The 27,306-nt window shown below is 53.4% G+C and overlaps 10 protein-coding genes across 10 annotated transcripts; 6 read left to right on the top strand and 4 right to left on the bottom strand.

The window, feature by feature from the left end:
- Positions 1 to 4: 4 nt before the first annotated feature.
- On the top strand, positions 5 to 730 carry PODANS_7_9990 (uncharacterized protein; the record flags this gene model as incomplete). The annotated part of the gene is made up of 1 exon (XM_001908331.1): positions 5 to 730. A coding segment is annotated over one exon (726 nt), but the record flags the coding sequence as incomplete, so codon positions are not given.
- A 1,010-nt stretch (positions 731 to 1,740) lies between these two features.
- PODANS_7_9980 (uncharacterized protein) lies at positions 1,741 to 4,320 on the bottom strand (the record flags this gene model as incomplete). Its single annotated transcript, XM_001908330.1, has 1 exon — positions 1,741 to 4,320. One exon carries the CDS (start codon positions 4,318 to 4,320, stop codon positions 1,741 to 1,743), a length of 2,580 nt encoding a protein of 859 aa, XP_001908365.1.
- Positions 4,321 to 5,116: 796 nt separating this feature from the next.
- PODANS_7_9970 (uncharacterized protein) lies at positions 5,117 to 5,583 on the top strand (the record flags this gene model as incomplete). Its single annotated transcript, XM_001908329.1, has 2 exons — positions 5,117 to 5,121; positions 5,217 to 5,583. The coding sequence occupies 2 exons, from the start codon at positions 5,117 to 5,119 to the stop codon at positions 5,581 to 5,583; spliced, it is 372 nt and encodes a 123-aa protein (XP_001908364.1).
- Positions 5,584 to 5,846: 263 nt separating this feature from the next.
- PODANS_7_9960 (uncharacterized protein) lies at positions 5,847 to 7,082 on the bottom strand (the record flags this gene model as incomplete). The annotated part of the gene is made up of 3 exons (XM_001908328.1): positions 5,847 to 6,174; positions 6,231 to 6,739; positions 6,825 to 7,082. 3 exons carry the CDS (start codon positions 7,080 to 7,082, stop codon positions 5,847 to 5,849), a joined length of 1,095 nt encoding a protein of 364 aa, XP_001908363.1.
- Positions 7,083 to 7,398: 316 nt separating this feature from the next.
- On the top strand, positions 7,399 to 9,060 carry PODANS_7_9950 (uncharacterized protein; the record flags this gene model as incomplete). Its single annotated transcript, XM_001908327.1, has 1 exon — positions 7,399 to 9,060. The coding sequence occupies one exon, from the start codon at positions 7,399 to 7,401 to the stop codon at positions 9,058 to 9,060; it is 1,662 nt and encodes a 553-aa protein (XP_001908362.1).
- Positions 9,061 to 12,024: 2,964 nt separating this feature from the next.
- On the top strand, positions 12,025 to 12,612 carry PODANS_7_9940 (uncharacterized protein; the record flags this gene model as incomplete). Its single annotated transcript, XM_001908326.1, has 1 exon — positions 12,025 to 12,612. One exon carries the CDS (start codon positions 12,025 to 12,027, stop codon positions 12,610 to 12,612), a length of 588 nt encoding a protein of 195 aa, XP_001908361.1.
- A 1,247-nt stretch (positions 12,613 to 13,859) lies between these two features.
- PODANS_7_9920 (uncharacterized protein) lies at positions 13,860 to 15,466 on the bottom strand (the record flags this gene model as incomplete). The annotated part of the gene is made up of 2 exons (XM_001908325.1): positions 13,860 to 13,976; positions 14,030 to 15,466. Coding segments are annotated over 2 exons (1,554 nt in total), but the record flags the coding sequence as incomplete, so codon positions are not given.
- A 274-nt stretch (positions 15,467 to 15,740) lies between these two features.
- PODANS_7_9910 (uncharacterized protein) lies at positions 15,741 to 18,683 on the top strand (the record flags this gene model as incomplete). The annotated part of the gene is made up of 1 exon (XM_001908324.1): positions 15,741 to 18,683. One exon carries the CDS (start codon positions 15,741 to 15,743, stop codon positions 18,681 to 18,683), a length of 2,943 nt encoding a protein of 980 aa, XP_001908359.1.
- A 2,829-nt stretch (positions 18,684 to 21,512) lies between these two features.
- On the top strand, positions 21,513 to 24,402 carry PODANS_7_9900 (uncharacterized protein; the record flags this gene model as incomplete). Its single annotated transcript, XM_001908323.1, has 2 exons — positions 21,513 to 23,405; positions 23,476 to 24,402. The coding sequence occupies 2 exons, from the start codon at positions 21,513 to 21,515 to the stop codon at positions 24,400 to 24,402; spliced, it is 2,820 nt and encodes a 939-aa protein (XP_001908358.1).
- An 812-nt stretch (positions 24,403 to 25,214) lies between these two features.
- PODANS_7_9890 (uncharacterized protein) lies at positions 25,215 to 25,919 on the bottom strand (the record flags this gene model as incomplete). Its single annotated transcript, XM_001908322.1, has 1 exon — positions 25,215 to 25,919. The coding sequence occupies one exon, from the start codon at positions 25,917 to 25,919 to the stop codon at positions 25,215 to 25,217; it is 705 nt and encodes a 234-aa protein (XP_001908357.1).
- Between the last annotated feature and the right edge of the window lie 1,387 nt (positions 25,920 to 27,306).

The following is a 27,306-nucleotide window of genomic DNA, read 5'->3' as shown; positions in this document are numbered from 1 at the left end:
GCAAATCCTCACAAACTCCAACCTCCCCGCCGTCCAATCCGCCGACATCATCCTCCTGGCCTGCAAACCCTACATGGTCAACGAACTCCTCTCCGAACCCTCCCTCGCCCCCTCCCTCAGTGGTAAACTCCTCATCTCCATCCTCGCCGGCGTAACCGAAACCCAGCTCTCCCAAACCCTCACCACCGCCAACGGCGGCCAGCCCGTAAACTGCCAAATCGTCCGCGCAATGCCAAACACTGCCTCCCTCATCAGGGAAAGCATGACCGTCATCGGAATCAGCAACCCCCCTCTTGACCCCGAGACGATGGGGACGGTTACCTGGATTTTCAAGCGGATTGGCGAGGTGGTCTACCTTCCTCCGTCAAACATGGATGTTTGCACTTCGCTGTGTGGGTCAGGGCCGGCTTTTTTCGCGTTGATGCTTGAGGCTGCTATTGATGGGGCTGTTGCGATGGGTTTGCCGAGGGCGGAGGCGCAGAGGATGGCTGCGCAGACTATGAAGGGGGCTGCGGGGTTGGTGCTGAATGGGGATCACCCTGCGTTGTTGAGGGATAAGGTTAGCACGCCGGGGGGGTGCACCATTGGGGGGTTGTTGGTTCTGGAGGAGGGGAGGGTGAGGGGGACGGTTGCTAGGGCTGTGAGGGAGGCGACGGTGGTGGCTAGTCAGTTGGGGCAGGGGGTGCAGGGGGTTAATGGGACGCGGTTTCCTGGTAATAACTTCCAGTAGGGTAGGGAGTGAGGAAAAGTCTCATGAGGGTGGTGAAGATAAGGGGGTTTGGGTGAGTTGGGACGTGGTATCCTCCTGATTACTTCCAGCAGGATGGTGGGAATGGGGGAACCGGTGTGAACTGTCAGCAGTCTCGGTGGGGGGAGTGATGTGGTGAATCATGGGACTTGAACGGCGAATTCTTCAAATAACCGCCTGCCAGATTGGAAGATGAGAGAAGGAGAGTATGGCATGAGGCCGTCTGACAGCGACTATTCCCAGCAGGATGGGAGAATGAGAGGAAGACAGCTTGAGATGAGGTCGTCTGGGAGCTACAATTCTCAAAAAGACGGGGCGTCAGTAAATGGGAGGGCGGCATCAGATGGGGTATCATTCTCTCCAAAAAGATGGGAATCAGTGGGTAGAGGGGTGGAGGTCAATCTTGGGGCTGCTCGTGGAAGGGGGTTCGGTTTGTGCGAGGTTCTCGCCGAGGCAGTGAGGGGGGCGTATAGATCTCTCACAGATTCATTAGACTTTCGAGCATTGTTTGAAAGAATACCTACTTGGGTAGAAAAGGATGATCTTGATTAGGCTGTTTACCTCTTTCAAAGGGGGGGGGAGATTTGCCATGGCAGGTGTATACATCAAAGACACTATGCCCGACTTAGATCATGGCTCTAGAATTGGTTTTCTTTTTTCAATTGGTTTTCTTTTTTTAATTTTTTTTATAGAATTTTGATGTTCCAGAGCATCAGGCAAATGCAGTTCACGATGGCATCATGTATTGGTCATGCAATTAACAGTTTTCACGAAACAGAGCCAAAGGCAAACTGTCTATATACCCCCTTCTCGGAGCAAGCCATCCAGCCCAACCCCATCCCAAGCCCAACGCCATTTGTGATATGATGCTGTGTCAATCTTGTTGATCCAAAAAAAATACAATCTAATACACCCTTTGCCCTGCTCGCTAAACGTCTCAAAACGCCAAAAGCCACTGCTACGACAACGCAAAGCCGCAATGGACACGCCCCTTATCTCGCCCCCTTAATCTTCTCCTTCTCCCTCTGAATCTTCTTGAAGAACGAATTCTGCCCCCCAGCATCTGCCTTCTTCCCCGCCCCCTTGCCCTTCAACCCCTTATTCGCAGCCTTGTTCTGCTCAATATACGCCATATCCTGCCCACCCGACAGCTCCCCAAGCGTACCCGCCGTCCTCCTAACCCCATTCCCAGCCTTCCTTCCCCTGGCACCCCCAGCACCTCTCCTGCCAGAGGGCTTCCCAAACAAATCATCAGTCTCGGCGTCTTGCTCAAAGCCCTTCTCATTGTCGACCAACGTTCGTTGAAGAAGCTCCCGGCGTTCCTGAGGCGTGGCAAAGGCAAGATCGGGCGTGTCGTTGATGTTGGCTAACTGAGTGATAACCTTGAAGGCGTACCCCTGATCAACGAGGAAGGCCTGGCGCTTGGAGGAGTAGTACATCTCTTGGGTGTCTTTCGATACCAGAGAGTAGAAAAAGGCGTTGAAGCCTTCATCGTTACGGCGCTTGGCTCGTAGGATACGGCCGAGACGCTGGGCCTCTTGCCTACGGGAGCCGAAATGAGAGGAAATCTGGATGAGACAGGTTGCTTCGGGCAGATCGAGGGAGGTGTCGCCAATCTTGGACAAGAAGAGAGTGTTGACATCGGGATTGTGCTGAAAGTTTTCGAGGACTTGCATGCGCTCCGCCTGGCCGGTGCCGCCGTAGATGAAGACCTTTTTGAGTTTGAGAGCATACTGTTTGAGAGAGTAAAGCTCATCAGAGAAGACGATGATCTTGTCGCCGCGCGCTTCGTGATAGTTGATCAGGTACTGGCAAGCTTGGAATTTCCTCGGGTTCATGGCGTAGAGGGTGCGCTTCATGTGGGAGTTGGCGCGGAGATACTCGTCGTAGAATTCCGGGGGCATGGAACACCACACTTCTGCGCACTGGACCTTGGCGATGTGGCCTTGTTGAGATAATTCCATCCAGTTGGCCTCATAGAGCTTGGGGCCGATGAGGAAGTTGAGATGGGAGATCTTGTCATCCTCACGGAGGAGGGTGGCGGTGAGACCAAGCTTAGAGTGCGACTTGATAGACGAGATGACGCGGCGGAAGACATCGGCGGGGACGACGTGGACTTCGTCGAGGAGCATCAGACCCCATTCTCGCCCTCTGAGGAAATCCATCATCTTCTTGCTGTCGTGAGACCGTTCTCTGGAGTTGGTCACCATGGAGTATGTGGTGACAATGATGCCAGTACTCCCCGAGAACTTGTTCTTGCTGTCGGCTGTGAAGACAGCGATGTCCTCTGGGTTGATGTTGGACCACTTGAGGAACTCCTGGCGCCACTGGACGACTGACATAGAACTCGTGCAGAGGACAATAACTCCCTTCCTGATGGTACAAGCAGCCGTGATACCCACCAACGTTTTGCCCGCTCCGCAAGGCAAGACAATGATACCGCTCTTGGCTCTGCCGTTGCCAAACATCTTGCTGAGACTCTTCTCCTGGTACGGCCGGATCAGAGTGTTGGGCCGGAGGTCAATCTCGAGGTTAGGGTTCACATTGTCGTTTCGGAAGTCGTACTCTTCGAGGATTGGGAAGCCGATCTCCAGGCACTGTTTCTGCACCGTTTCGACCGAGGCATCCGAGATCTCAAAAGAGTGAACGGCTTCCTTCTCGTCATCATCATCTTCTTCATTCAAGGCAGCAAAGACATCGGCCTCGGCGCCTGCCTGCCCTTGCTCGCCATTTTGATTATTCCCCTGCTTCAGATCGGCCTGGTGGACGCCGGCAGCGTTCTTGGTGCCGGGAATGACCAAGCCGGCCATGGTGGGCGCATAGCTGGTGCTGATGTCAGTAGTCCCAGAGATGCGGGCTGCACGAATTTGTGGATCAGCCAACAGCTTCTGAAGCAGTTGTGTATCAACGCTCTCTACAAAGTACTTGTTGTTCTTGAGCACGAGCTTTACCTTGCCGTAGCTCTGGGTACAACTGCTAATGAAGTTGAGAATCCTGGGAGGCAGCGGTGTCTTCAGGAAGCGATCGAGCGTGTTTATGATATCTTGCGGCCTGAGACCAATCGACACAGCGGCATACAAGCTGTGCGTTGTGATGCGGTACTCGTGAAGCAGAGATGGACGCGACTTTGGCTCGGCAATGGTGATCAGAAAGTCTGTGGCCTGCTCTGACAGCGGGCTGAAGCGCTCTAGCACAATGGTCCCGTCCGGCTCGATCCAGAGCGGGCGGTTCTGGTGATCGGGCTTGAGCTGGTAGTGAGAGTAGTCTCTCTTCTTGAAGTACTGAGAGGCGGCATCGTAGGTTCTTTGACCCGCCTCCTCACCGCCGTCCACATTCTTGGAGGTGAGGGCCCACTTGTTCACGAACTGGTCCGCCTCCTTCGCGAGCATGTCCTCGCGCTGCTTCTGAGCCTCATCGACATCCTCGTCGTTCAAAAAGTCCTCATCCTCCTCGGACATCATGGAGCTATCAAGACTGCGCGGGGTGCCAGGACCGGGCGTTGAGAGCGCCGAGGTGCGACCAGCTTTCGCCGCCGCACCCTGAGTGCCAGGCGCCTTTCTTTTCGGCGGCATCTTGTCCCAATGTATCTTATCGGTACGGGCGCGGCGAGGTTGCCGCAAACAAACGCCGGGCGATGGGATGGCAGCGACTCTTTTGTCAGTGGCAATTGGGTGGTGAGAAAGAGAAGTTAAAAGTTCAATGGCAAGAGTTGAAACGGCGCTCTGACATAGTGGCTGCGGGTTGGTTGCCTGTTGGTTGACTAATCCAAGGGTGTGCCTTGCGAAGCCCCACAGTGCAGTTCTTCCCACAGCCCTTCCACGTGCACGGTGCGCTCCCGAGTCCCGACCACCGGTACCTGTTCACCCACTTCCCGGGTACCTCTTCACTGGTCTCTACAAAGTAGAATATTCACTACAAATCTTACTTAAGCCCCAAACCACCAACCGACCAACAACATCCCTCTTACACACCAACAGCCCCCTTCTAGAAGCTCCGTCTGTTGGTTCCAAACCTAGATCTTCTCATGCACAGTTCCTAGAGTGCATCTGTCTCTTGCCCTGTAGAAGCCCCACGTAATAAAGGTACATGTCCCCACACTTCTTACAAATAATGCCAAGCTTTTATCACCGGCCCCACTCCACCGCTTCTGCCACGCCCCCCCCCCCACCCACCCACTACCTACTACAACCTTCTACACCATGATGATGAGGGCTCCTCCAAAGCCGATACCTAATTTAACAAACCACGGGATAGCCAAGCCGTATCTCCGATCCTTGCCCACCCTCCGAATCTCACAAACCAACTGCCTCACGATAATCACCAACGAAAGCTTAACCACCACCGCAAGGACTACCCCCCTTTGACAACATGTGGTACGTACACCTCATTTCCCCAAACTACACCATCACACCTTATCCCAACCAGTCCATCACAACATAGGTCTCGCTCGCTGACGCTCGCCTCCCAGTAAACACATCCTAAACGCCCAAGTCTCGATCCGCTCCCCCTGCTGCAGGAAATGGTTCGACTGCGTAGACTGCCACACCGAATCCCAAACCCACCCCCTCCTCCAGTCCTTCGAGATGGTCTTCGCCTGCAAAAAGTGCAAAAAGTGCTTCCGCAAGGACGTCAAAGAGTTTGAGGAGGCGGACGAGTACTGCCCCCACTGCGACAATCACTTCGTCCTCGACGCCCTCACCCCCAAGGCCGCCATCACCGTCGAGGCCGACGACGTCCGGGTCGACGCCAGGATGCTCAAGGATGACAGGGTAGCCGCCAAGAAAGAAAGGCCGACCGTGTTTGATCCCGATGCCGATGTTGACAAGTTGGGTTAAGGAGGAGGAAGACCAAGAAAGCATATATATAAAACAAAGCGAGCGTTTACTACTTACTGGATTTACGATACCCATGGAAGAAGAATAAAAACATACATCTGGGAGACGACAGCATGGAGTCTTGCCATCTTTGATATGAATTCATCGTGTGAACTGCAAGTGGGTGGTATTATCATACATTTGAATTCCTCAACCAACCAGCGCTCGCTTCTGCTCTAAAAGCCAGGCGCCATCCCATCTATCTCTGCTCCTTGACCAACACCCTACTGCTCAGACTCATCCTTTTGCCGAGTCAATATGGCAGCACTGCCCTGCCCTGGAGTCCGGCCCTTCTTCTTCTTGTCCGCCTCTTCTTGCTTCTCCTGTTCGATATTTTTGACGTAATTCTCAATATCCTCCACCGGCAGCAACTCCAACGTCTTACCAGGCGCCATGATGGCAATCTCGATATTCTTGGCGCCAGTTTGCACCACCTCCAACAAAGACTTGATGGCGAGTCTAACAGTGGCTTCCCGGTCCATATCCTCCTTGTAGTTGCGCTCGAGGAACTCGCGGACTGTCTTGCTGGAACGGCCGATGGCATTCGCTTTCCTTGAATGGGTATCAGCATCCTTCTACCCCAAAATCCCAGAACCAAAAAACCTTACCAAGCAGAATAGATCCCCGACGGCTCCGTCTGATACAACCTCGGTACCTCACTCCCCTTATCAAACCCCACAATCAACGTGGAGATGCCAAAAGGTCTCACGCCACCGCTCTGTGTGTACCGCTGCTGCACTCCGGCAACGTACTTGGTGATGTACTCGATCGTGACGGGGTCCTCGAGGTTGAGCCTGTGGGACTGGGCCTCTAACCGGGCCTTGTCGACGAGGATGCGGGCGTCGGCGTTGAGGCCGGCAAAGGCGAGGCAGACGTGCGTGTCGACGAGGCCGATCTTGGAGGGGGTGATGCGGGTGTCTTGGAGCTTCATGGCCGAGCGCTTCTCGCAGCCGAGGACGACGACATCTTGGCCTTTGACGCCTACGGCGCAGGTTCCTCGCTTGACGGCCTCGCCGGCGTATTCGACTTGGAAGACGTGGCCGTCGGGACTGGGGAGGAGGGGGTTAGTTTGGGTTTGAGGAGAGAGGGTGGTGGTGGTGGGAAAGGTACCTGAAGACTGTACGTGGTAAGGGTTGTTAGTGATGGCTGCAAGCAAGGATGTGGGGAATTGGTGGTGGTGTTGGGGTTGGATGGGAGGTAACACGTACCTGAGAGCGCTCTATCGTAGCCCGATGCCATGCTTGTAGATTTCTGGGGGTTTGGATGTTAAGTCTGGAGGTTCGAGTACTGGTTCGGGGGTTTAGATGGCAATTCGGGCAGTGGGGTTGGGCAGTGGAATTCGAGGTCGTGGTGGTTGATGTTGGCTTTGGTTTGGAAGGGCAGGCTACCACAGCTGTGACGACGAGCTTGAGGCTGACAGCTCCCCCCAGCCCAGCTCCAAGAGGGGAAGCACAGACCATTCTGCCAAGCCATATCTCTCAGTGTTCTCGCGGGGCAGCTGCTGCCGCTGCTGAAAGTTAGTTGCAGCTGGCAGCGGGGTTTAGGCGGGCCGGCTGTTTTAACAGTGTGTGAACCGATGTCGCTGCTCTCATTGAAATCTCAAAGTTGAAGTCATACTCTCTGTTATATATCGGCCCCCAACCCACGGTCTTGGACGAGACAGGCGCTCAGTTTATAATCAGTTCCTCTGCCGGGCGCACCATATAGATCCAGCTTTCCCCCCGAATATCTGTTCAGCTGGGAAAAAAAGTTGGATATCTACCTAACAAGCTCACAATGGCCGCCCGTTGCCAGTTACCGCCCGTCTTGAGAAGGCTCGCCAGATCCACCACAGAAGTGAGCAGACAACCACTCCTGAGGCAGTCCCTCTCCCGCCATACCGTCAGACACATCAGCACATCGAGGCCAAGACTTTTCCAACCGACAGCCGTGTCCCAAAAGGGCGAGCTCACCAGCGAAAAGTACCCCGACATCCAACGAGACTCGAGATTCGCCCAAGTCACCCCAGAACATGTCAAGTTCTTCAAGGACGTACTGGGAAGTGAGTCTGCCGTGGTTGACGGTGTGACAAGCGACGCTGCCGACGACATCGCCCCCTTCAACAGTGATTGGATGAACAAATATCGCGGCCACTGCAGGTTGGTGCTCAAGCCGGGTACCACGGAAGAGGTCAGCAAGATCCTCAAGTACTGCAATGACAACATGTTGGCCGTGGTACCTCAGGGTGGCAATACCGGTCTGGTTGGCGGTTCTGTTCCGGTCTTTGACGAGATTGTCATCAACATGAGCCGCATGAACAAGATTATCGAGTTCGACGAGGTCAGCGGCATCTTGGTGGCAGAGGCGGGAACCATTCTGGAAGTGGCGGATCAGTTTCTGGCGAGCAAGGGTTATATCTTCCCCTTGGATCTCGGGGCCAAGGGCTCATGCCACATCGGAGGAAACTTGGCTACCAACGCCGGAGGCTTGCGTCTTCTCCGCTACGGGAGCTTGCACGGCACCACCCTGGGCATTGAGGCCGTTCTGGCCGACGGCACCATTGTGGACGACCTCTGCAAGCTTCGCAAGAACAACACTGGCTACGATCTGAAGCAGCTGTTCATCGGGGCTGAGGGCACCATCGGTATCATCACCAAGGTCTCGATCCAATGTCCCCAGCGGTCGGCGGCCCAGAACGTGGCCTTGTTCGGCATTGAGTCCTACGAGCTGGCCCAACAGGCTTTCCGTGAAGCCAAGGGTCAGCTGGGCGAGATTCTTTCAGCTTTCGAGCTGATGGACGAGGGCAGTCAGCAGCTGGTACGAGATGTCACAGGCAACAAGAGCCCATTGGAGGAAAAGTATCCCTTCTACTGCTTGATCGAGACCAGCGGTTCCAACGCCGAGCACGACGCAGAGAAGCTTCAGTCATTCCTGGAGGACGTCATGGAAAAGGGCATTGTGGCTGATGGAACGCTTGCCGAGAACGAGACACAGATCAGGTCGTTGTGGACATGGCGTGAGGGTATCACCGAGGCGCTGGGCCATCTCGGCGGCGTGTACAAGTACGACGTTTCGATTCCCCTGAAAGAACTCTATCAGATGGTCGAGGACGTCAAGGCCCGGATCGACGCCGCGGGTCTGCTTGGCGACACGGACGAGTTCCCTGTCAGAGCGGTCGTCGGGTACGGCCACATGGGCGATGCCAATCTGCACCTCAATGTGTCCACGCGGCGGTTCGACGAGCGGGTGGAAAAAGTGCTGGAGCCATATGTCTATGAGTGGATTGCGGAAAGGCAGGGCAGCATCAGCGCCGAGCATGGGCTTGGCCTCATGAAGAAGAAGTACATCGGCTACAGCCGCAACCCGACCATGGTTGGCCTGATGAAGAACATCAAGAACACGTTTGACCCGGTAGGTTCTTTTCTCTCTTTCCCCAGACTTTGTGGCAGCCAAGGCTGACCTAGGCGATAGAACGGTATCCTCAACCCATACAAGTACCTGTGAGAAGGTATTTCTTGCACACGCCAATATCCGAGACGCAACACTACCAACAGCATGACAACGGCTGTGCTAATTGGTAAGCTGCCACGACGCTGATGATACCTCCTACCGTTCTTGTACATAAGTTTCGACAGCGGCTGGCCCCAAATTTCAGGCGACGCGGCAAAGTCGACGGTCGTCTCTAATATGACGGAGTTGAAACCCGAATTCCGGAACTGTTCCGTGTGGATGATGCAAGGTTCAAAAGATGCTTAAACTGAGTCAGCCTGTGCACACCATCTGTGGATATCTCGACATCACACGCCGAAGGCTACCTACCTACCTACAACTGCAGCGTGCTCCCTCACGGCTCCCTTCAAGGCAGTCGGCGAGTTTCTCTCCAGATGCCCAGTGCCCCATGATATGCGATGCCTTCATCGGGGAGCAGTTGGCGCTTCTCGTTGGTTTCATTGGTTCGGTTGCGATAATTGGATTGGATCATGTATGGCCTCCTATGGAGCTCCCGCCTGCGCCGCATGCCAAACTTGGTAGTTGGCCAATAGCCAATTCGTCCAATGGAACTGTCGCTGGCTTACCCCTTACCGTCCCCCCTCGTCAGCCACCTCAGCCTGCGTCCCGAACATGCTTGCACGCCTTCTTCACCTAACCATCCCATCATGCCCCATGCTGCAACGCCCGTGTGCTCAGCCCTATGCCCTATGACTTCTCGTTCTCGTTCAAGCCTCGGCCGAGTATACTTGTCTCTTAGTGGAGTACGGCTAGAACTGGCCGAGTGCCCTCCCTCCCGCTCGTTTGGGAGACCACACATGACGGCCGGTCAGTTCCAATCTTATTGTTTCTTTGAGTCCGACTCCGCTCTCAAAGCAAGTGAGTTCTTACTGCGTGGGTCCGCATACCGCGACTGCGACTCAACGCCAACGGGGCGTGCTCGTGTTCTCACCAGATGACCCCATGCAGCTAGCATCAACGTTCTTTTTTCCACCAGGCCTTCTATGACGTGCCTTGCCTCTCAAGCTAGGAGGGGGTGGGGGGTGTTGGAAAAAGCGAAGAGAGGGATGAGGGTGTTGATCTCAGCCTACCACCATGTGGTCGTGGTGAGTGCCAAGGTAGACGCCGTTTGGTTAGGAACTCTCCAAGATCCAACAAGAAAATAAAAGTTACTAAACAACCGCGCTTTCCCAACTTGAAGATATCTTTCACGAGTTACCTGCAGGTCATGTACGGTAGCCCAGTCGCAGGTCTTTGATGTTCTAGTACCTAGTTGACCCCCCCCCCCCTCTCCCTTCCCAACGGCAGTGCCGATCCAAGTCACCACCCAACGATATGAGCCGGACGGCGTCGGGTACTAGAAGAGTGACCTGTTGGATCGAAGAGTGTACCCATCACCCATCATCCTGTTTATTCTGGAGCCAACAAGAAGATTGCGAAGAAAGGTGTATTGCGTGGCTTGTTTTCTGAACCCCCCCCCTTGATGGATGAGTTACCTGAAGGCAAACCATAGGGTGAAGAATAAGTACAAATGGGCCGCGGAACACACCACCATGAGTATCTGTCTTGTCTGATTTTGTCGTTATTGCCGTTTCAGTCTGCCGAGTCGTCGCTGCATATATACCTACTAAGCCGATAGTCATCAATATGGGTGAGTTTTCTTACTTCTCCTTGTGGCAAGACGTCACCGGCCCTAGCACGGGCTGTTGGGTAGTTACGGTACTGTCCTTGTCCACACAGGGAGATATCTTGCTGACTATCCCCGGTACAGTCGGAGTTCCAGGAAAGTACAAAGGCTGCAACAGTAAGTCTGGCGTCCAAGCTGTCGGGTTTAAGTGGGAGGAGTCATAGCTGACGATGATATCTAGCTTGCCGAGTTCGTCGAGTCAAGGTAATTTCTTCCATATAGCCAACCTCGAGGATGACCATCATCTTCTGGAAGAGTCTCAGAAACTAACCCAGCATCCCCAGTGTGACAACGAGCGCCCTTTTTGCAGAAAATGCCTCGACAGCGGCCGAGAATGCGCCGGCTACGAGCGCGAGACGGTATTCATCATCGGCACTATCGAAGACCAAGGGCGGTGTTCCTCGCACCCTCCCCGAGTGGTCAAATCCAAAAAGAGCAGCGGAAAGCAGTTGTCATCCAAACGAAGCGACGACACCGGCAGCTTCCAGCTCGTAGCCAACACGCCCCTTCGGCCGGCATGGGATGACTTGATTTCAGTCTCTTGCGGAGGACAAACCTTTCAAGTCCAGATCGCGGCCCTTTTCACACCACTAAGCTCAGTGATCAGAGCCTACGCCACCGATGAAGACGAGGGTGAACAAAACCGGACAATCTTTGTGTCGTTTCCTACTTACCAATCCCCTGATCTGACGCCCTACCCCGGGGAGGACGATTTCCAGCTGTTCTCGCAGTGTATGGTCCACCTCGCACCGCCGAGCGAATCCCGAGGAGGTCAAGGAACGCAGACGGATAGTATATTCATGTTTCTCTACGAGGTATCTGCCCCTTTTTCTCCCCTCCCCTCCCCTCTCCTCTCCCATTCTAACCCGTGATGTGACGTCTAGCACAACAACTCCATCACATACAACCCCACCCTCCCACCATGGAAAGACCCCTCCCTCCAAACCTCCACCGTCCGCCGCCTCGGCCCCTCCGGGTTTCGTCAGTTTCCAAACCACCACTTCTTCGCTCGCATCTACCGCCCAGCAGCAATCTGGACGGCCCTCCTCTCCTCCACCCCAACCTTTTTGTCAAGTCCAGAATGGCAAACCACACCCTACGAATCCCACCCCCCATCCCCGCTCGACAATCTCTTGTCCCTCCTATCCCTCCTCCCGGCCTTGTTCGCCAGATTCAACAGCATCGCCTCCCCTGACACACCCCCCACCCTCTCCCGCCGGTTACTTGCCCAAGACCTCTTGTCAAACATGATGGATATTGAACTCCGACTTTCAGCATGGTTCACCTCCCTCCCCCGGTCAGCATTCTGGATAGCGGACCCAGCCACCCTGCCATACCAACCGGAGATTCCGTTTATGGAAACGTTTGCGTTTAGGGATACACAGACTGGGCTTGGGTTGTTGTTTTACTGGTCGGGGTTGGTGCTGCTTTGGCCGAAGATGTGGAGGCTGTATTGGGTTTTGTTTGAGGCGGTAATCGACGGCCCAATAGGGGTGGAAGTTACTTTATCCGGGAAGCTAGCGGGCGTTGACCCGATGAGGTGGGGGTGGAAGGAGACGAGGGGGGTGGCAGAGAGTGTCTGTCGGGGGGGATATTGGGTTTTGCAGGGGGCTGCGCAGCCGGATTTGGTGGGGTGGGTTGTTGAGGTTCTGGACTGGTTTTATGGTGAGCTGCCGGGGATGATGACGGGGTGGGATGAGGGGGTTATGGTTGGCGGGGACGGGAGGTTGGAGATGGGGTGGGTGAGGGGGTTGAGGGAGAGGGTGCAAGGAAGGGGGAGGGATATTGGGGAGGTTGTTGGGGGGAGGGGGTGGGTTGATTATGTGAGTTTTTGAGGGGGAAATGGGATTTGTATAGAGATGGATAAAGGGAGAGAGAGAGAGAGAGAAAAAAAAAATACAGCGGGACTGTGTTGGGCTGTACTAGAGAAGGTATTCCTTTACTGGACGAGTGGGGGTTCTGTTCTTCTTTTCTTTGGTATATATACTAATATCCGGTTTGGGCTTTTGAACGCTTCTCACGGCTTTTGTTGTTTTACGTTGCATTCTTTTTCTTTGCCTTTTCGGTTTATTTTCTTCCAAAGACTTTGGGTTTGGTTGGGTGGTAAATAGATTTTAGATGATGTATGGCATACATCAACATTTGAGACGGCTTAAGATATATTATATTGAGATTCAAGTGTTTAGATCAAGGTACTATCTCTCTACTTTCTCACAGGTGATTTATCATGAAAACTTTAGCTACTTGTCATGGAATCGTCTCACTCGCCTTACCCTTTCATCACAGTTGACATCAGCAGCATGTCCAAGATCACTCTCAGGCAAACTCTCAAGCGGATCCGACCTGCAAATGTCTCAATAATGATACTGCAGATCCTACTCTTCTCAAAATCAAACTCTCCTGGCAGAGCCACCTCCAAAAAGACCGATGTCAAGTTTAAATCCAGGGTATCTCCCTACCTGGTTACAAACTGCTACTTTGCCTACAGTCCCCTGCGCCAAGAGAGAGTGTACAAGTGCCAGCTGAACCTTCGCCCCAATCACACATAACCTACGCAACCGCAACTCTTTACTCCAGAACAAGGAGTGTTCCGAATCTCGTTCAGCTCGTACTTGCTGTTCGGTCTTCAGCAAGTCAAAACATGGAAATTCACAGTAAAACAAGTCCGAGGGAGGCCGCTCATCGCTCTCTCCCGAGGGAGCAGGAAAAGAGATGTGGTCAATATAGACTCGAGCCTCACCCGCAAACAACCAATGATGATCAAGACACACGTTCCTTCCCGCTTTTAACTCCCCCTTTATTGTTTGGTCAGAAGCTGTTTCTTTCGTCCGTTCGGACACCGACCAAGCCACATACTACACCCCAGTGGTTGAACTTCATCGACACACACACACAAGATGATGTATCATGATTGCCAAACCCCAGAACTGGCACTCAGAAACTCAAGGCATAGCTGAGCTTTAGAAGGTGTGCTTTCATGTGATGATAATGTACGATGGTTTCCTACCATATGCAACCACCCAGCTCCAGCCTACGCACTCGGCCAAATGCATCTACTCATGCTCCCACAGTCTCAAAGCCATCAATACCCAGCCGGCTCCGGCACCTTCGGCAAAGAAACCGTCTCCCCTCTGCCCATCCGACATTCCTGCTTCCAGTTCTTGGGCGTGAACTTATCCACAATCTCCTTAAAGGCAGCCTACATCCCAGTCAGCAAACTCACCCATCCCAAACACATCAAGTCTCACTCACCAGAGTACAAAACGACTCATCCCCCTCCAAATGCCTCCCCTCCATCCTACACCCGGGCACAGTAACCACCTCATCATTATATCTCAACCTAACATAATACCCCTCCAACTTCTTCTTCTCCTCTTCCCCCAACTCCTCCGCCGGCCGTCTCCCAATCTCTTTCCCCTTTCCAAACAAACCCCCAAACCACCCCCCCCTTTCCCTTCCCCCTTTCATATTATCCGTAAACAACTCAACAGCAACATGACTAGTAAACGGCACCCACCTCTCCGTCCCAAAAGCCCCCAAACTCGCCAGCATCCCCGCAAGCGTAGTATCATGACACCCAAGCAACCCAAACCTCACCCCATCACCCCTCCCCTCCACACTCTTGACCATCCGCTCAACCAAATCCCCGACCAAACCCCCAATCCCCAACCTCCTATACTCTTCCGACTCTCTGTAACCCTGAAACCACTCCTCCACCCCAATCTTTTCGATTATCCCCCTCGCCTTTTCATCATAAAACTCCTTCGGTAGTCTTGTCTCGGGTCCATGCGCCAAAGTAGCATTAATCGTATCCATCACACCAGAAAGTCTCGGCCTGCTGTCAACCGCCACCTTCCCCCCGTCCATCCACTTGCCTATCAGCTGGTTGAGGTATTCCATGTCAGGCGTGTTGTTATGTCTATCCGCCGCCCTCTGCGCAAAAGCCCGTGACAAAGCCGCAAAGCGCCTGCAGTTGCCATCGTTGGGGTAAAGCGTTTCATCCGCATGTGCCCGCGTGATGATCACCGGTGTAGGGAAGATGCCCGTTTCAGGGGAGTGAAGGCGCGTGTTAGGGGGGTAGAGGGTAGAAAATGTCTGTTGGAGGGATTCCAACGCGCGAGGGACGGGGGTGGTGCGGAGGTAGATTTGGGAGGGGGAGGTTATTGCCGGGGTATTTATGCCTAAGCGGTTGATGTAGAGGTCTCGGAGGCTGGCTCCGAGGGAGGAGTTTGTTTGCCGACATAGTTCTGTAAGGGTTCCAATTTTGAAGATGTTGTGTGGGTGGGAGGTGGGGGAGAGGGCGAGGGTGGGCGAGTCGGATTCCCGCGAAAAGGTCTCGAGGCGGCGGGTCCATTGGAGGGTTGTGAGAGAGGAAGAAGAGGGGGAGAGGATGGTGGAGGTTATTTGGCGGACTGAGGTGCAGTAGGGCCAGAAGGGGGGGAGGCCGGTGTTTTGGAAGCGGGGAGAGACGGGGGTGCGTTCGCCCTGGGGGATTGGGGGGGGGTGGTTAGACGTATGTTGGGTTCGTGGTATAGGACGGTGAAGGAATGACTTACATGGCGCATGAGGATCTGGACGAGCTGCAGGTCCAGGTTGGGGGGGTAGAGCTTCTGCAGCTCGGCATCGGTATACGGCGGCCGGGGTTGGAGGGTGGTCATCTTGATATTTGTTGATATGATAAGATGAATATCACCAAGATATCAGGTCAAAGGTTACAATGACGTATCGGGAGACCAAGTTGCCCCTTTGGGGGTACCCTCGGGTGCCAAGCATGTCAATGGATGCTGCCTGTTGTCGAAATGTGGGGGATGTGGGGCATTTTTGTTCCTGGTCCCCCCCCAATTGGCTTTGGCCGTTTTGCTTTTGTCCCCAAAATTTGAAAGCTAGAGCTTCTTTTTATATGTAAACCTCGATACAACTCGCAATCGCAGGCGACAAAAGGTCGGCGCATTCAAAACGGAACATGCGCGATCTTGGGAGGAACGTCTGTCTACGATGCGAAGTCCAGCTGCTGGCCGCCGTCAGAGGGCGGGGTCCTCGTCCTTCAACACCACGAAGTTATAGCTCCAACTCCAGCCCCAGACCGAGACCTGCTCGAACAGCTACGAACAGCACCCGGCAGCAGCATGAAGAACCCGAACCACCGTCCGATCTACTCGAGGCTGCCTCGAGAAAACGTGCCGCTGCCGTGGCCATGTTTAGGTCCATTCTTGGGGATATAGCGCAACCAGATGGTCCAGTCCGACCACCACCTACTCCCGCACCACCAGCTCCTTCTGTGCCGTCGATCAAGCCGAGTGGACCAAGTCCTCGCAGTGTCAAACTCTCTTCGCCCTCGGTGCCCCAAGCAGCCCGGCCTGCGCCGGTCTCGGCTCCAGCTGAGGCACCAGAGAGGATAGAGCTAGCGCCGATGCCAGAGAGCAAGGAGACGATAGTGGGACAAGCCGTCATGGAAACGACAGAGGCGCCCGAGAAAATCGAGACACCAGAAGCACAAGAGACACCCGAGGTTTTAGAAGCAGCAGAGGAACCAGAGAACCCCCAGCCAGTATCGGAAACGCGCAACGCACGGGAAGAGACACGAGAAGAGAAGGAGGGCATCAACATCAGTCCCGTGGGCAGCAGCCTTGAATTTTTCGAAGATGTGGCCAAGTTGAAGCAGATGATGACTGTCGACCATGACTACGAGGCCGCCCTTGCCTTCTTCGAGGAGAAACTGCAGCCACTGATGGAGGCCAAGGCCGGCATACGCGAGCTCATGAAGGACGAAGTGGCTCGCGATTTTCTGAGCTATCTCACAAGAGTCAAGATCGCCAACCCGGACGATCCCAGGCTTCCCTCTGTCTCGCGTATCACCGAAGTCACGTTTGGGCTGTCCAATTTGTACTATGTCGCCTGGGGCAAACTGATTCTCACGTTGGTCCAGCACATCACCCGGCAGGAGACAACACCAGATGCCTTTCCGACGTTGCAAGACTATGAGGCCGCCATGGCCAACCGTGCAATCCTCATAAGAGACCTGCTGCAGTCGTGGGACGTTTTCATCGAGCACAACCCCGAGTTCCTGAAAGAAGTGCCTCGACGAAACGCCGCTCCGACGCCTGATACGAAGAAGCTCCATGAAACAGTCCATGGCTTGGAGACGAGCTTGGCAGTGCCTTATACTCAGCTCTTTATTTCACTGTCCCCTGAAAAACTGCAGCTGAACACCTCTCGGTACAACATCAGCTGGGCAGCCTATGCGACGTATCGAATGCTCACCGACCGCATCAACACCAACTACCAGACGAGGGATCAAGCCTCGATGTTTACCAAGATGATGAAAAATGTCCTGACGCGGGCGAAACCGCCGAATGATCGGGATCTAGAGTATAACTTTGCCGAGTATCAGGATCTGCTCAGGTACATCCGCGACCTCGGCGAGGAAGACGGCAATCACATTTGGTACATGCGGGTGAGGACTCCGGAGGCGGAGCGGCGTCAACACCGGGAGGGGATCCACCGCAGGATTGGAACCGCTCTCAAGAGGGCCAACCTTCGAGAGGTGAAGGCGGCGTGGGTTGACTTTTGGGGACCGGACAAGAACCCGGACGAGGAGAGGATCAGAGTCATGAGTGAGGATCCGACTTTGTTTGACTATTTTATTCAGGCGTTTATGCAGCTCAGGCAGACGGAACTGACGAACCATGTCTGGGAGAGCATGCACAGGGTTAATGTCAAGCCTACGATCAGGACCTGGAGCGCGCTGATTGAGGGGTGTAGCAGGGCTCGGTCCAAGGGGGCGCTGGATAAGATGTGGGAGAATTTGATCACGGCTGGGGTGAAGCTGGATACGCATATCTGGACGTCTCGCGTGGCGGGGTTGTTCAAATCCGGGGATGCGGAAGGGGGGATCAGGGCGTTGGTGGATATGGAGAGGACGTGGGCGAGCAGGGAGAAGAATCCGCTTGTGGCGGTCAAGCCGTCTATCGAGCCTGTCAATGCCGCGATATCGGGCCTGCTCAAAGCGAACAGGCAAAAGGATGTCATGACTGTGCTTGCGTGGGCGGGGAAGCAGGGGATTAACCCTGATATCCATACATTCAACATCCTGCTTCGGCCGTTGGTTCTCAAGATGGATATCCCTGGTATTCGGAGGCTGCTGTCTCAGATGCAGGACGCCGGGATTGAGGCGGATGCCGCGACGTTTACGATTCTGTTCGAGGGCACGATGAGGAATTATGCTGACCGGCCGAAGGGCGAGCAGCTCGCGCATGTGAGGAAGTTTATCACGGAGATGGAGGCTAGTGGGATAAGGGCGAATATGATGATTTATGCCAAGATTATCAAGCTGTTGGTTGATCAGGGGGAGGAGGGGAAGGAGACGCTCAAGGCGGTGTATGGGCAGATTTTGCAGTCTGGGTTGGAGCCGACGCCGCATATCTACACCATGTTGGTGGAACACTTTTTCAATCAGAACCCGCCCAACTCGAAGGCGGTTGCGGATTTGATCAAGAACAGACGTCTTCACGGGCCAAAGGCGAATGTGGACAGGGTTTTTTGGGAGAGGGTCATCAGTGGGTTTTGTCAGGCTGGTGAGGTGGAGAAGGCGAAGGAGGTTTTCCGGAAGGAGTTTGAGGGGGAGAAGGAGGTGGGGATGACGTTTGGGATGCTGTGTGATTATTTGGTCGGGTTGCTGAACAGTGGGGATCGGGAGGGGGCGAGGAGGTTGGTGAGGAGGGCGAGGGAGGTGAGGGAGGATTTGGTTGTTGTTGATGGGGTGAAGGACGGGAAGGGGGGGATGAGGTTGGAGGCTGTCAGGCCTGGGGCGGGGATGGGGAGGGAGGAAGGCGAGTTGGTGATGACGGCTAGGTGGTGGAAGCATAGGTTTTGGCATATTGCTGAGAGGGCAGGGGTTATGAATTAGGCTTGGGGGGCCAGTTTAAGTACATAAAGTGTATATAGATGGGAGTGTAAGAATAGATGAGATATAAAAGGGTTCTTGCGGGTTAGACAATAAAATCAAGGTTGACATGATGATATAGAACTTGGGAAAAATAAATGCTCGTGCAGTGTTGTGGTCAAACAAGTGGGCTCTCTTTCTCTCTGTATGCAGCTGGAATAAGTTGATAAAAATGTTTTGTGATGTTCCTTAATTTCAGGTTTGGCAGGTTGTACAGCCTGGCTACCTAGAGGCTCAATGGCCAACAGCAACATATTGGTTCCTGTTGGTAACCTGGCACGCTATGGACAAAACAACAAGCCTACTAACATCTTTGGAGATCATGTGTGGTAAAGAGCTACTTGTGTAGGTCACTGGGCGGCCGTAAAGTAGCTCACCACGAGCCATTGGGCATATTCAAGGTTGACAAGATGTCAGTTGGCATCCCTACCCACTTTGGGCGTTTGTGGCAGGCAAGTTATCACGATGGCTGAGGTGTTTGATGTCTTGTCAGTGTGTGTTGTTGGTCTTTGAGTAGATGAGTTTTTCCAATCCAGTGGCCGTAAAGATTCCAGTTTGTACGGGAAATTCTTTCGGCTCTTGAGAGATTCAGGCACCTGACAGTGTTGACCGTTGCTTATGTTGAGCCAGGTGAGTAATCAGGGGTGTTAGTTAGGTGTGCTTGACACCAAATGGGAGTTGTCCATCTGAACTTTGGACTTGGGAGAAATATGCAAGCTTCCCAAATTGCTGCCTGCCCAGCGGCCATCAAGAGCTGCCAAACTTGCTTCAAAACGCAGTCACGCCGTGGCAGATGCGATATCGCAAGAAAACCATTTGTTTGATATATATCCCACAGAGCTACTTCTGCTCCCATTTGCAAGTTGAAGCCCACCAACCCCACCCCCAACAGTCGTGACAACATATCACAAAAATGATCACGAGCCCTCAGTCCGGTCCCAAGTTATACGTACTACTTTCGGAGACAAGCAAGCCACTCTTAAAGTTGCCAACTGTGGTGACATGAAACAAACCCAGAGTGTGGTGGAGGTGGTGGAGGTGGTGGTGGTGGTATGTTCCGAGAGTTACACACTGAAGGATCTCTGGGGAGGAGACAAGTGGCGTATCAGAACCAGTACCGAAAAAGGAGCAGGCGGCAGTTGGGTGTGGCTCGGGTGTGTGTTGTGTCTGTTGTAGCGCCATCTCGGTGCCCTTTGTGCCGCCCTCAGTTGAGTCCCATCCCGTCATCTGGTCCTTCCGAACAAAGCTTGTCTTGTATACCCATCTCATGCGGGGTTGTTACTGAAGCAAGAAGGGAAACAAAATTGCGCATATAACTAAGTGTTGCATGTCAGCGGTGTGGTGTTTGTGAAGCTTCGGCGGTAGGGAATATGCCGTGTCGTATAACATCTGAGTAAGCTTGAGGTTGCAGTTCTAGACCGTGCTCCCCTCTGATCTTCATCCGATATCGTGGTTCTTAACAGTGACGACATTGTCGAGACAACAGTAATGGACGGGATCCGGTTGGTTGGCTTGGCAATGGAGACCCCTGTCGCAGGGTGCATATCGAAGACTGTGAAACACTGACACTCGCTGGTGGAATTTTTATTTATTTCTGATCCATGATGCAAACTTTCCGAGATGGTTTGAACAAGCGTGACGCTCACTCTTAGGGAGCACAGGACGCTAATGCTGTGCAATTGGCACTGCCCTCTGATTATTTTCCTTTGTCAGCGAGACCGCTTTCAGGACGTTTTCCCGATGCTGGATGTTGCCCGCCGGATGGAAAGCTTGGGAGATCTTGGCTGGGAGGCTGTGCAAAAATTCCATTGATCCGCAAGCGCTGCTCGGGAGGGAGCAAAGAGCGCGGGGAGGATCGAGACACAAGACGGGAGCAGGTAGACAACATGGAGATATAAAGATATCCGTACATACAGTGGTATTGCTGTTGACAGAATCAAGTGTTGCTCTTGGTGGTTGTCCTCACATTTTGTTCATCGCCCCCACGTGTCCCAGAGGTCCTTCTGCCAAAGCGCACAGGATCCACCATTGACCGGGGTGCGCGGTCTGGACCCACGCCTCAAATGCTCACCAACACTGGGACCAAGTGGCTTGGCAACTTGGCACCTTGGCAACCGTCCCTCGGATCTCTACTTCTTGAATCTTTTCCTTGGCACTTAAACTGTTGGTTTAAGTGGTCAGCCACCACGCCGCTACAGCGCTACAGCGAACAAAAAGGTCATCTACATCCATCGCTTGACGCTCTGCTCGCCTTATTTTAACTTGCTCCGAAGGGCCATTACCCTACCAAGAAACTGCTACCCCAGATAGGAGATTTTAATTCACTCTGCACCGTTTACAACCCTGCCAAGTCCTGTTCGCTCACCGCCGGGATTCCACCTATTCTGGGCAGCTACCTACTACCCAAGATATCTATCGCCTTCAGCCACCACCACTACCGCTTACCTTCGCGACCAGCTGCCCGCCCGCCTTGCTACTTCCCCCACCGTTCACCTCTTCCTCAAGGTCGTCATGTTGGTCAACCGCGCCTGTAAACGTGGTTAGTTCCTGCATCGCAGGAAGCCGCAGACTTCTCGAGGAGAGGCCAACTCGACTCTCGACTGTTCACAGCCCTTTTGTGATCTATCCAGACTTTGCGTTTTACCCTCTCATCTACCGAAAACACACCAAACCATCTGTTCTAGCCGCCACCTACTTGGCTTATCCTCTCAACCTACGTCTCAACCCGCATCATTCTAGACTCGCTGCTATCCTACTACCCTTGAGCCCTCCCAGGACACAACCACCTCCACCATGGAGCGGTTCAAGCAATGGATCGCCACCAAGCCTTTCACGGCCCAGCGCTGCAAGCAATTCATCTATACTAGACCCCGCTGGCTCTTCGAATGCATCTTTCCGCAGAACCAGGGCTTCCCCTTCATAAGATATCACTGTAGGTGGCCGTGTCTTTCCCCTGTAGCCCTCACGGTGCTGATTGTGATGGCAGACTATTTGATCATATCCCTCGCGCTGATCGGCGCCCTTATCACTTGGGGAGCTGGCAAACACAGTGGTGGTACTGCCGAGATTAGATTTATCGACGCCCTCTTCTTCACGGCCGGCGCCTCCACCCAGGCCGGCCTGAACACGGTCGACATCAACCTTTTGACCACCTTTCAGCAAGCCATTTTCTACCTGTGGCCCATGATGGCAAATCCCATCACGGTAAACTCGCTTGTTGTCCAACTCCGTCTCTACTGGTTCGAAAAGAAGTTCCAACACATAACCCAAAATGCCCGACTCGTCAGGGTCCCTCTCGCGAAATCGTTTACCAAGTCGCGGACTAAGGCGAAGCAGCAGGACGGCGACGTCGAAAAGGGTGTAAATGGCAGAAAGATTACCGTTATGTTAAACGGAAAAAAGTCACGCATCAACAACGACGGGACCCTGCTGGGCGATGCTAAGAATAAGGGCAGGCATGGTCTCGGCCTCACGGCGGCAAACCGGACTGCCACAGATGGGGGCTTGGACGGCCCATTGGATAAGGCAGATCGGCATACCGGCCCAGCCGTCACATCATCCATGACGGAACCCCGGAGGCCAGCTCTCAAGTTCGCCGACACGGTCACGAAAAGCGACGGTCTGGGCGAGGATTTCCTCAAACTCCCACGGATACGATCGGACGAGGAGCATATTGCCATAGTCGAACGACAGAAGAAGGGAGACGACGAGGTGCTGCGAATCCCGAATCCGAGAGACGTAGAACGCGGTCTGGGCCCCAAGCGTGTTGAGGCTGGAGACAATGAGGACGAATTGCTGTCACCTCATGCGGAAGCTTTCAATCTGGATGGAGAACCTCGAGCCCAAGCAGCTGACGGCCGCCATCCGGCCATCACTATTGAGGAGCCTGATCGTCGCAAGTTGCAGGAGACGGATTCAGATGAATTCATGGACGATGTTAGAGCCGCTGCCCACACGTTTGGCTTTTTGAAGCCGCATTTTCCTCGGCACAAAAAGAAGCAAGACGACGTGGAAAAGGAACCCGTCATTCCCGGCCCTTCCCAGAACAGGCGTCGCCAGTCGATGCAGACGCTGCGAACCGCCTTTTCCAACAACAAGGCCGAAGGCACGCCGTATCTGAGCTGGGAGCCCACCGTCGGCCGCAACTCTCTTTTCCCGGAGCTTACTGAAGAGCAGCGCGAAGAGCTGGGAGGAATTGAGTACAGGTCTTTGAAGACGCTTGCCCGGGTCCTGACGGTCTACTTCTGGGGCTATACGGCGCTGGGTGTGGTTGGGCTCTTGCCGTGGATTCTGCAGGCCACTCAGTACGGGCAAGTTGTCGAGGCGGCAGGCCAAAACAAAGTATGGTGGGCTTTCTTTACTTCGCAATCGGCTTTCATGGATCTGGGTTTTACTTTGACGCCAGACAGCATGAATTCATTCAGCACCGCGACATGGCCACTTCTGTGGATGAGCTTCCTGATCGTCATCGGCAACACTGGATTCCCCATCATGCTCCGCTTCATGATTTGGGTGCTCTCGCTCATTGTACCCAAGAATTCTGGCATGTATGAGGAGTTGCGGTTTTTGCTCGACCACCCTCGCCGCTGCTTCACACTTTTGTTCCCTTCCAAAGCCACCTGGTGGCTGCTGGGCTTCCTTGTCCTCCTAAACGGCCTCGACGTGATGTTTTTTATCGTCTTGGATGTAAGCTCATCTCTGTTTGGTTCCTAGGCGATGACCAGGCATGCTAACTCTCGACCAGCTTGGGCAAGAGGGCCCTGTAGCCTCGATGTCGGACGGCCAAAAAGTTCTTAATGGTATTTTCGAAGCCGCATCCACGAGGACCGCTGGTTTCTCCTGTGTGAATCTCTCACTTCTTCACCCCGCCGTCCAGGTTTCCTACATGATCATGATGTACATTTCGGTCTTTCCCATCGCCATATCGGTTCGTAGGACGAATGTGTATGAGGAGAATGCACTGGGAATCTACTCGCACGGCGAAGAAGAGGAACACTCCAAGGCAAACCACAACGACTGGTCGCACGTCGGCACTCACGCTCGCCGCCAGCTCTCGTTTGATTTGCCGTTTATTGCCTTGGGCCTCTTCATTTTGGCCATCTCGGAAGGGCCGCGTATCATGAACCCCGAGGACGCCGCCAATGGCTTCACCATGTTTAGCATGCTCTTCGAGTCCATCAGCGCTTACGGCACAGTCGGCATGAGCTTGGGGTACTCGACAATCAACGCATCACTTTCGGCCGAGTTTTCGGACGTTGGAAAGCTGGTTATTATCTGCTTGATGATACGCGGCCGACACCGTGGTCTCCCGTACGGTCTGGACAGGGCCATTCTTCTGCCCAGCGATGCACTCAATGCGAAGGACGCAATGGCTGCAGATACAGAAGGCAGATTGGCTAGGCAGATTTCTCGCATGTCTGTGGCGACACACCGCAGCGACACGACGCACAACCAGAGGGGCCTGGGACATGTCCTGGCTGCCATTTTGCATCCAGGTCCTCCCGTGCCGCCCGAGCCCCCGATGGAAGCTATTCATAGGAGATCGACCGACCCTGGCTCGGACGCGGAGCCGCAACCTATGCGGGTCACCTCGAGACGTACCGAGCCCGGTGTTGTGCGGAGATCGGTTAGTCACTTGTTTTCGCCCAGGCCTAGGACTGCTGGTGGGCATGAGGATGATTAGACTTGGGCTTGAGGGTTTTAAAAACATGGCGGTTTTTTGGGGGGGGTTTTTTGTGTTGATTTTTTTTTTACAGAGTTTGTTTCATTTTCGCTCGTTTCGAGAATTATACCCCCGGTTTACTCAACACGAGCATAGCATAGCAAATGGGTTTTATCCTAGACAGGGTGGGCGTTTATGTGTGTTTTTCTCATTTTCGTTGTTGATGGTAGTTGGTGTTTGATGAGGGTTCGTGGCGTTTATGTACAGGGAACAAACACGTTATGACAGTAACGTGATGCATGGTTGGCATGACATGGTGTTTACATTATTTATTTTTGGTATCAGGTTACTATCATGATTTAAGAAAGATGGTTGAGAGGGATTGTGGTAGGAAAGGGTTACAAGAAGAAGATTGTTGTTGATGGTGGGGAGGGAATATGTATATGCTGGGGGTGGTAAGGAAAAGGAGAGTATATATGGGATGTTAGGGTTATGGAAATATAGAAGGGTAATGTATGTAGAATCTAATATATGCCGCTGCTGGGAGGTAGTGGCGGGTGATATCTTACGGATAGTTGGTGTGTTATGTGCTTTGTATTTCTGTGACATGTTGAACCGATAACTGATTATTCGGTTCATTCGAGTTTAGTGAGGCTCGATATTGCGAGCTTAGGGCATCAAACAAAAACATCATTGGCAAACAGAGTCCTACTCGTTCGTACATGAGAGTACCACAAAGAAAACAAATCAACCGCCACGTTCACTGGTATCACAACATCCATCCATCACAGCCTACCATCCCAAACGCCTGCCCACAGATAAAACAAGAGAAATCAAGACTCGTCCATCCTATCCCCCTCCGCCTCCTTCCCCGTCCCCTTTTCTTCTGCTTCCCCTACCCCGAGCAACCCAACCACCCGTTCCAAATCCCCCACCTCCATCGTCTTCGGCCCCCCGACCACCATCTCAGCATTATCATCCCTCACCGCCCCGTCCCTCGTCAACTCCAACCCCCTCACATTTTCCAAATGCCTCCTCGCAGCAGCCTCGACATATTCCAGCCTCTCCCTCCTCCAATCCCTCGTTGTTGCTCCCCCATCCTCCGCCGCCGTCTCCTGTGCCAACCGCGGCAGCAGCCCCCCCAATCCCACACTCAACTCCCTCAAGCTCCCCAGCTGACTCCTCCCAAACCTCGCCGTCGTCTCCAATGGCCTCTCCCTGTCCACCCCCTCCAGTCCCCTCCGTCCCTCAGCCAGAAACCCAAAAACCGACTTCTCTTTCCCCCCCTCATTCCCCTCAGATTTAACCCCACCCTGTGTCCCAACCAACCGTCTCAACTCCCCCAGCAACCCCTCATTCCTCGCCCTCTCCGCCTCGAGCATAACACCCAATTTCATACTCTCCTGCAGTCTCCTCCTGATTTCGTTCACCCCCCTGACTCCCACCTCCTCCTCTCCGGTTTCAAAATCCAACCCCCTGTAGTGCGACAGCGTGGTGTATGGCTCGTCCTCAGGGTTAACAGTCAAAAGAAAGCGCATGGTGTAGATCTCGAATTTGTCAAAATTCTTGTCCAGCGCCGCGAACAGCAATGTCTCGAGTTTATGCACCCCCTCCTCGACTTCGTTCCGGTGGCTGTCGGCAGGGGAGGAAAACGCCGGGGGTCGGAACCCGAGCGCGGAGGGGGGCGCGTTCAAGAGCCGGATTCGATTGAAGTGAGGGCGCGGTCGGCTAGGGTGTTGGTTGTGTTGATTATCAGGTCTAGCAGGCTCTATGGACACGGTTAGATGCAGAGAAGGTATAGGGGCGGGAGGACAGGAAAAGAAAAGGGAAGGGATGGGGGGGAGGGGGGGGGGGTATGGTTAAAACATACCACGGGGGGATACCCAAAGTGCTCAGTCAAGAGCTCAGTGTCGGATCGGCTCGCCATGATGTGCGAAACTTTCTCTTTTGATCAGGACATAAACTTCTCCTCTGCAAAGTGACCGAAAACACGCGCAACGGCAAAAAAGCGAACAAAAAGTGTGAACGAACAAAAAGTGTGAACGAACAAAAAGTGTGAACGAACAAAAAGTGCCCCCCCTCCTCCCCCAAAATCAACCTTGACAAAAATGACGTTGAACAAAATCCGACGACGCGTCTCAGTCGCGTCTTACCTTCCAAAATCAGGGTTAGGGTTACCCTTCCCATCCCCCCATCAGACAAAACAACCCCCTTTCTCATACCGTGCACATTCCTCACATGCTACACATCACACATCATCACAAGAATACACACACACACACACATACACACACACACACAAAAGTAATTCATACCCTTCAATTCACTCCCTAACCTATCACCCCCTCACTCCCAACTCCAACCATGTCACCACCACCCTACCCTCCCCGTATGCCAAATCCAAAACTACCGCTGTTGCCAAATGCCTTGCTACCATGCCATCCATCTCTCCCTCCCAAAAATAGGGCATATATCATTTCCCCCCTTCACCCTCCCTCCCACCTGGACTTTTCATTTTTGGGATTGGAAAGTTAAGAGAAATGCCAAAAAAAACCAAAAAAGACACAATCAAAAAAGAGAAAAAGAATGGGCTTATTACAAGGAGCGAAGGGTTTTGCAAAAGGAGCAACAACAACACATGGGTAGATAAACAAGAAAAAACGAAAGTGAAACAAGAGCTATCACCCAATTAAAAAAAAAAGAGCAAGATTACAAACAAATACCCTCAAGTATAAAAAATAATAAAAACTTTGGATCCCGATTCCCACCCGCTTTTGTCCACATGCTCTCTTTCTCTCTCTCTCTCTCTCTCTCTCTCTCTCTCTCTCTCTCTCTCTCTCTGCCTCAGTCTTCCCTTAAATGACAACCTTCCTCCTCAACAGTCCATCCATTCATGTTTCCCTGAATGGCCAACCCGAAACCGGA

The sequence above is a fragment of the Podospora anserina genome, chromosome 7, assembly GCF_000226545.1.
Source record: "Podospora anserina S mat+ genomic DNA chromosome 7, supercontig 1".
Lineage (NCBI taxonomy): Eukaryota > Fungi > Ascomycota > Sordariomycetes > Sordariales > Podosporaceae > Podospora > Podospora anserina.
This window is presented reverse-complemented; position numbering and strand designations above follow the sequence as displayed.